Source organism: Neopsephotus bourkii, unplaced genomic scaffold (genome assembly GCF_033783945.1).
Source record: "Neopsephotus bourkii isolate Nb327-2 ecotype Australia unplaced genomic scaffold, CSIRO-AGI_Nbou_v1 NB_1634, whole genome shotgun sequence".
Taxonomy (NCBI): Eukaryota; Metazoa; Chordata; class Aves; order Psittaciformes; family Psittacidae; genus Neopsephotus; species Neopsephotus bourkii.
Genome location: NW_026902109.1, coordinates 9840039 through 9849351, shown reverse-complemented (window position 1 = coordinate 9849351; position 9313 = coordinate 9840039). Strand labels below are relative to the sequence as shown.

At 36.3% G+C, this 9313-nt stretch overlaps 1 protein-coding gene across 1 annotated transcript in view; it reads right to left on the bottom strand.

Annotated features, from left to right (window-relative positions):
• Window positions 1–6571: 6571 nt before the first annotated feature.
• Window positions 6572–9313, bottom strand: part of BMPR1A (bone morphogenetic protein receptor type 1A) — a 42107-nt gene continuing 39365 nt past the window's right edge. The window contains exon 12 of the mRNA XM_061373729.1: window positions 6572–8885. Coding sequence (XP_061229713.1) covers window positions 8760–8885 — 126 coding nt within the window. The 3' untranslated portion in view covers window positions 6572–8759. The remainder of the gene's footprint in view (window positions 8886–9313) is intronic.

Sequence of the window (9313 nt, the reverse complement as noted above, 5' to 3'; positions counted from 1 at the left end):
AATGCCTCGCAAAGCAATACTAAAACAACTAATTTTGCCAAAATGAAGTGCATTTAGAAATTCCTGATATTTCTGAGGAAAGAGATAAATTCTTCTTATTACATATTTTATGCCCTTTTAAGGTGGCATTTTCTAACAAAAATCTATCCTGCTATTAAGTGGTCTTCTCCCCACCTACCTGTATTCTAAGCAACACTGAACTACAAAATTATTACGAAAACATACCTGTACCGATACACATTGCACTCAAGACAACAGTTTGACAAGCAGACAGTATGTACCTCTTGAAATAAAGCCACAAAGCAGTTTCAGCTACCAACTTGCTGAGAAGACTGTTACTCTTGATCCTGAAAAATCCAACACAGAAAATGACTAAAAATGATCTCACATCTACTCCTAGCCAATGCTGATTTTCACGATATAATGGGCCAAGTCCCCCATTTATCTAGCACAGAGACACATCTTGCACGGCTCCATGGCAGGTAGCACAAAGTGCCCGCATGCTCAGTGTCATCTGTCCCACAGATTGCTCAAGTATCTGAGGGAAGGAAGAGAAGAAAAATTTGAAGAGGTGGAATCTCAAAAAGGAAGAAAAGCATCACATTGTGAGATTGGCTTCTTTTAGTACAAAGCTACTATACTGGGCTATTCCACACGTTTTTACCAGAGGTCTTCCAATTATGGACTTCTGTGGTGGCATCATTCTGCAATGCCAAGCTATGGGCGCTGCTTAGACCGGGGTATCTCAAGGAATACCCCATCTCCAGTGCACACCAATTCTGCAGCCAAGTTTCACAATTAAATACAGACAGGGGACATAGATATTTAAAATCACTTTGCTTGTTTTCAAAGGTTTGACAGAAAGCTTCATCTGGACTGAAAACCATACAGCTACTTGGAAAAGGACATTGTAGGTAGGATAGCAGTTCACCCAGACAGGACTTTTAAAGGTTTGGTATCCTTCTGGTTACCAGAGTTTAATGTTGTTGAATAAGCCAAGCAAGTTGTGAAATAAGCAACTCCAGAGTGAACACAATGCTAATATAAAGATGTTTTCATGTTTGTATTCTTCAAATATGTGTTCAAGTTAGCCACCTCCATACACAAAGAAGACTTGACTGGAAGACTCAGTTTTAGATTACGAAGCAAAAAATTAATGACGTATAATAGAATCATAGAATAGTTAGGGTTGGAAAGGACCTTAAGATCATCCAGTTCCACCCCCCCTGCTGTGGGCAGGGACACCTCGCTCTAAACCATATCATGGAGGTGATATGGAGCATTCACAACCTCCCTGGTGCAACCTATTCCAGTGCCTCACCACCCTAACAGGAAAGAATTTCCTCCTTATATCCAATCTAAACTTCCCCTGTTTAAGTTTGAACCCGTTACCCCTTGTCCTGTAACTACAGTCCCTAATGAAGAGTCCCTCCCCAGCTTCCCTATAGGCCCACTTCAGATACTGGAAGGCTGCCATGAGGTCTCGGCTGCATAAGCCAGGAAGCCTGACTTCCTTCTCAAGTGCCAAGAGAAAGATGTTTAAGCTTACAAGGTTGTGGGATTTTTTTTAAATAAATACATCAGCTTTCTAATAAATTCCAATCTTAACCACCTCTCAGATACAAGCAAACTATTTGACTACTGGTACAAATGTCTTTAAACCCTACCACAAAAACTTGGTTTGTGTGTTTTTTGGGGGGGGTGGGTGGTTGTTTTTCTTTGGCTTTCCCCTCTCCCCTCTGCCCCCCTAAGATTAACACATCTCCATAACCATGACCTGCATTTTTAGGCAACAGAATAAACAACAGACTCCATATTAGGACCTAAAGGAAAGAAAAATTTGCCACAAAAAAGGCAAGTGCATAAGGATAATTAACTGAGAATTAAAAAAATAGCTATTGCCTGGCTCAGTGGATTAAGAACAGAGGGATTTTCAAACATGAAAAACACACTGAGGTTGACCATAAGCATTAGAAAAAGAGAGCTATCTACAACAGCAGACAAGTTGCTTCAGTTGATCTCATAGCAGACCAACTAGTCTACTAGCATGCCTTACAGCAGCTTCAGCCACGCAACAATACTCATGGAAACATGCACGTTCATTCCAAGATACCCAGAGATATGAATCATCAATCTGAGCCACATATTTTAAAAAAAGACAAAAAAAAACAACAAAACACGTGCCTCTTAATGGCTTCACATACTTATTTTGTTATTGAAACTTTTACAACTTTATTAATAATATCTTATAGTACTTCGTGTCATAAAATTAGTCTCCTAATGTTTTCTTTGCCATTACTAAGATGATCTTACTTTATTCAAAATACAAGTACCCATTGCATAATAAAAAATTTTACTTTCTGTAGAACCATCAATACCTGGATTCTGCAGTCAGATTCATCTGAACTCATTTCATACATCCATATCAAGCCAGTCTCTGAAGTCCATGGTGGCCAGCCTTTCTGAACCAGATTCATGAGGTGGACAACCACAGTAGCAGTCCTCTCGTGACTCAGATTCACAGCTGGTATTGACTTAGCTACCTTAATACCAGCAAGAAAGGCTGAAGTGGTATTTTGGGGAGAGGTGAAGACAAAACTGCTGAAGGGATTAATGCAATTAATGGAATTAAATCTGATCCTTTATGAAATTAGTGATATGTCTGCAATTTATCTAAAAGCTTGTGATTCAGTTCAACTATTCTGTATGCTTTTTGCCTTGTGCAAAAATACACGTGGAGTTTATAGACATGTCACTAGATATAGCTGTTTCAGTTCTTACTGATGCAAGCTCATCAGTAGCACATTTTTCTAAAGAGGTAAAAAATAATCATACATAAATATTTTTTATAAAGAGTTAAAAAAAATAATCATGCATAAGCAATAACATTCTGATACGTATTATTAGCAGGCAGTAGAACCTACTTTCACTTGTTACACACACCACCCACCTTTCTGTCAACCAATCTTTCTATATTTAGGATATAGCACCATCCTGTGGTCATTTCAACAAGCAACATCAGAGGGAAAAAACCCAACCCTGCTCGTCAAAACCAGACCGGTGCAAACAGTTTGTTACCCACAGCATTTTCATATTCTCTTGTAACACTAATGCAAAAATCCCAGTTTTCAATACAATCACGGTAAGTGTAATTGGTAAAAATACTCCACAAACTACACAACAGCTACAACCATAAGAAAAAGTTTACTTTGCCAAGATACTGATCACAAAGAAACCAAATCTTTGTGCAGCCTAAATTCCTGGTATTACATATTTAGGCAAAACCAGGTTTGAAAGATACAATCTAGTCTTCTACTGTACTGTCCAGAACTCTATTGCAAGAACTTTAGACATGACTTTACAGGTGGGGGGGGGAAAGGTGTTATAATTATCTACATAATATAGCCGTAACGGTTTATATAATGTTCAGATACCAAAACCTAGCTACTCTAACAACAGCTTTTTAAAGCTAAAGTTATTCCTCACCAAAGACAAAAAGAGAATACAAATTGATCTTACTTTTCCCTGACTGCAAACTAAAAGCGAACTCTACAGAAAGTAGTAGCTGATGCATTTCTACAACGAGAAAATAAATTCTGAGATTTCACAGAACTGTGTACTCACAGATATCCCCTTGACTGGTCTTCATTTGCTTGAATCATGAAAGAGTGAATTCAGCAGGCTATACAGAAACATCAGCATAATTCTGTAAGCAACAGCAAATGTTTCATCTCAAATCTCTTAATTTTGACATCACTGCACAAAAAGAATGTTGTACACAGTGGGAATAAAAAACCAGTTAAAGAATCACCCATTCCTTTTTCTCATTTTCCTTCATGAGCTTCAGGCAAATTGATATGGATAAATCCAACATGTGGTAAACTTGGGTATGTTCAAATAAAACAATTACACAATTTTTGACTTGCCTCTGGCTTTGCTATAAGATAAAGATCAAGAGAAGGAAAACACTGGTTTACTGTTGTGCCCAAATTTAGTCCAAGGAACACAGAGCACCAAACAATTCTGAACACCACTGAACAATAAAAGTGATCATTGACAACTTACAGGGTGGGGGGGATGGACACTGGGGACGGGACCATAAACAAGGTATTAGAAAGAAGGGAATTATTTAGTTACAGTATTATGATTTCCAAGTCATTACATTTTTAAGGTAAAATCTTATAGTAACAAAACACATTACTAACGTGTACTAAAATAAGGTTATTTACTTAAAAATGATACATTGGACATGATCTGTGTACAGAACAAGCAATTCATGGTAAACTCAGTAAGGCACCTTCTAAAGCAGATGCTGTACAAAATACATCAGTGTGTTACATTTTTAGAGGAGTATTCTACACTTCTGGCATATAACACACACAAGAGTGTGACCATTTGTCTTGCTCCACTCTTCTTTCATAGTTTATTTACATCTTCTCTAGGTTAACTACAATGTCATTTATTCTTCTTGTATACAATATAATACATTTCATTTGGGGCATGGCATGTCAGAGCACAAATGTCACTACATGATGTGGGCTTCTATAATTGCATTCAAATGGTAAAATGGTACAAAGCAACAATCACATGAGATTTGTTCAGAAATTAGAAGTAATGTGCAATCCACTTCTGCTACACCGATCAAGGCTAATACACCATGACTCCATGAAGCACTGTACCATGCAACACTGCCAGCCAATTTTAGACATCACTCCTGTTTGGCATAAAGATCATGGATAAAGGTTTTTGACTTGAGAAGCACTGTCAGGAGAATGAGGAAGTGCTAAATCATTTTAGTATCTGTCAGAAGAGGAGCATGTAGCTTCCCTTTAAAAATATCTGCAATAGCAAAAGAATGCTTTTTAATTTAGTATCTTTGCTTTTCAAACATTTTAGACCATTAAAATACAGTCTGTGAAGACAGTAGGTAAAAGATATCCAAATTATTTGTTTTATAAACACATTCAAATGGCCATTTAGATCAAGATCTAAAATTTAATTCTAGACTACTGTGAAGGTAACCTAAAATATTAATTTTACTTTTTATTAATACCGCAGAATAGACTAATTAAGGAAATAATTAGGAAAAAGTGATGGATATTGGGAAAGCTGTCAATTTCTTGGGGAGGGGGGGGAAACCCCTCAGGAAAAATTACATGTTGAGTAAAAGAATAAACTCAAAATGTAAACCACGTTTCTGTAGGAATATCATGTGGAATTTACAAGTTATCAAAGAACACAAAAACTTTCAGTTGTTGTAACAGTAAGAATTATGTGACTCAAATTATTTTCCACCTAACTGAAATCACATGGAGCATTGTCTTAAGAGACAAAATTACCTTGTCTGTATGTGAATGTTTAAGAACTTCCAAGGCACAGCTCTGACACTCCCCAAGATATTTCAATTTTTCTTAACAACAAAAATTGAGGACACATTTGCCAGTTTGGGGGGATATTTTTTTTCTTTTTTAATGACAAGTGCTTAAAATTTTGACCAAAGTGAGACTAATCATATTCCAACAGAGGAATCCTATTACCTTCCCTGACCTTAAAGGCTTCTGAACTACAGTATTGCATAAAGCAACAACTTAGATTTAGAATCTGCACTAAGTATACTTAATATAAAAACTCATGGGCTAGCTTTAACTGAAGGCTGGGTTGGGGATTTTTTTTCTCCAAAATAATTGTTAAAATATCAGTATAGACATACTTCAACTCCAAACAATGACTGACATTGCATGGAATGTAGGTATGTGCTCAAGTGCTTTATGCCAACCAGATCCTTTATCGATAACATTTTTTGGAGTATCAGGGAATCAAGGAATGCTGAAGACCTAGCAGATCCTGTTCAGGACAATGAAAACTGAATATGAACCTAGTAACTGAAGCACTGAAAAAATGAAGATTAAAGCTCAAGGCAAAAATATTTTTCTTCTCTCAAAAATCACCTTTACAGCAGCCAGCTCACATCTTCTGTGTTAATGTGTAAACTAATTTAAGTCTTAAGATGTCTACCAAAGATCAGCACCTTGTTGCTTTGCAAATGCCTAACAATGGAGAATAAAGTAAATGAGTAATTTCAAATTACCAAAATTCACACCTCCAGCAGTAGCTGAGGAACACTTGGGGAAAATGAACTAAAAAAATTGACAAGTCCATAGCTAATAATGCTGTGGAAGCTTCGGAAAATTCTAAATAGGAACTGGTTAATTTAAATAGACCTCACTGCTCTGAAAGTTTAAACTAGGAGGGCACCTCAACATTCTCCCTTCTTATTGATAAAAATACTAGAGAAGGAAAAAAATAAAAGCTTATCCCTTACATTTTTTGGCTCATACCAAATCTTTTCCACCTACTTGTGCAAAAATTATATGCGACGACATGATTAACAATTGCAAACTCATCACACGTTTCTTGGCAATGGACGGAGAAATGTTTTCTTTAAAAAGCCCTTTACATAAGGATCGTGGTATATCATGTATCTTTTGCTGTTTTCAAATAAGTTAAAACCATAGTTGACACACCGATGAACTTCTCGGCCAGAATACATATTAATACTTAAAGGCATTACTGAACAAAAGTAATGACTTTATTAAAAAAAAAAAGTCCCTCGAAATAGCTAGTTTTCTATAAAACATGTAGAACAGTTAAATAAAGTCTGTACATCACAATAGAAAATAAAAAATACTGCCATCTTTCGCCTGACCATTTACATTATGTGAACTACAGAATTACAACAAAACAAAAAAAAGTTAGAAGGTTGTAACCGTTCACAAATCACATTAGTTCTGCATTACATTGTTTTCTCTTAGTTGTATTTTCAAGGGAAACTTAAACAGATGTCAAAACAATCTCCATGTATACATATTTTAAGACAACAAATAATATGGCATAAATCAATCTGAAGTTTTAACATTTTTCCATCAATTTTAGTATTATTCCTAGCTTTTTTTTCTTCAAATCTTGACTATGGCGTATGTGTGTTTGTGCATGTATCTAACTGTACACATCTACCTAGGTGGCTGACGTTTTTGTTTGTTTTTTTTTTAGTAAAGCACAAAACACACCATATAAATAACTTCCCTTCTTAACGTTACCTAGAACAAGATTTACAGTACAAAGTTATAGGCACTTAAATTATCAAACAGGTTCAATGCAATGGTTCCAATACTATGTGTTCATTCTTCAGACAATTCAAGCATTTGAAGCTTCAACTTGAGTTATGGTACTGTTTTGTAACTTCAAAAGTAGAAGTGCCAAAGGAGTTATAAATCAATGAATCTGCTTAACAGTAACCTCGTGGAGGGATTCTGGCTTTTAAACAACTTGTCTGGATCAGTGAAGAAAAGGAAGGTACTACAGTTTCCTATATGCGCCAAATTGTTGGCACAGTAAGGCCAAATTTTGCAATTATGTTAACTTACTTATCGTCATAAATTTATCTTTCAATGCCATTCCTCCCAAGCGTGCTTAAGTAGAACTTAAAATACCCACTGATTTACCTTGTCTAAAATCTTGAGTTTTGTGACTGTCAACAATGTGATCCACATATGTGGCCTCCTGCATTTACATCAGAGCAACCCAGCTTGAAAATCGTCATGCTGTGTATCTTTAATCGTTGACATATATTCAGTTCTCCGAGCCCAGCCTGTGCTTCCTGCCATTTCTGTGTCTGTAAATTAGACTTGTTCTCCAGCCTTTCAAAACTTACCTTCTGCCTAGTTTTGTCAAATGATGAAAAACCATGCTCCTATAGTTGACCAATTACCTCCTGTACAGAAAAATGTCAGAGCAAAATGGGCACCTACCAGGGAATCCCAATAAAGGAGAAAGGCAAAACATGTCATCAACCATCCTTTTTTTAGGATGTAAGGTATTCAACAGCAAAAATGCTGGTTGTGTGGCACTGTGAAAGATATGCCAAATTTCATAGTCATCCAATTATGAGGCCACCAGACTGTAAGCGAGGTGACCAAAGCAGTCTGTGCCTCTAAGAGAGATTGTTTCCAGCTCTTTACAGACTTAGGTAGGCACTCCTTAATTTGTTAATGTTTTTGCAGTTCTCCTTATGACCAAAACAAGAACAGAAATAAAACTGAAATAAAATTAAAACTGAGATTTAGGAAGATAACTTAATAGCAAGGATTCTGTAGCAAATCTCTTGATTGTGGAGCTACAAAATGCATGGAACCCTGATCGTAAAACTTTGTTCATTTAATTATTTATCTATTTCAAATGACAGCAAAATAATCCTGGCACACACATAAAGGCAACTGTTAAACTGAGTAGTATTGCAAACAGATTCATAACCTACAGCCTGTTTCACAAAAACTTGGTATGGATTGACTAGGTTTTATCAGGTAGAAGGCAAAACCAAAAAAAAAAAGCTTATATTCTCCATCTCTGTCGAATCCATATAGCTTGTGAGGCTTTCACAGAAAGCACTGTAATCTGAACATTCAATTCAGTACCCAGAGTTTCACTGGAGACTCACTATGTATGAATGAAGTCTCAATGCAGCTCAAACAAAACCAAAACGTGTATTTTACCAAGGCTGTCCATTTACGTATCACGTAGTGTATAGAGGCTCTCAGTATCACAGTCTATGACATACTGAAAGATTTTATTAGCAGCCTGTAGAAGTGTGCTGAGAAAATATACTGAATCTCAGTTATTTCCTCTTTCCACATAGGTCTCACTCATGTTTGAGTGAAAAGATCTAGGAGTCCAGCTTTGCTCTCCAATGTCAATTTTCTATGTCAAATCTTTACATCTTGTGATTCCACCATCTTGGCAAGTGTCTTCTTGATCCTCAAGGCAGTGAGCCTCGAAGCAGGATTATGAGCCCAGCATTCAGACATTAATTTCAATATTGCTCTTAAACACTGTAAAATAAAAACCAAAGGAATAATATTGTAACAACTGACAGATCTGAGGTGTAAAATTTGGTTTGCTTTCAAGCCCAAATTATATAAGTCTTAAGTCCAAATGTGCAATTTCCACATTTTCTGCAAAACTGCTGATACTATAAACAGATCAACTAAAAAAACCCCGATAAAACAAACCAACCCCATTCAACAACCATGTCCCAGTCCTCCTTTTTCCACTCCTTCACTGCCTAGTACTACAATAGCTGGAACTAACTGAAGTGTTTCTTTATTTTCACAAAAATGCATTACCAGAACTTATCATTACAACTCAAGAACAGCAGTACAAAAAATGGTAGGAATAAGCAGAAAAATCTCCACATGTACAGCAGAAAAACTGCAGAGAACTTTTTCACTAAAAATGAAGATGTGAGAAAAGTTCTTTC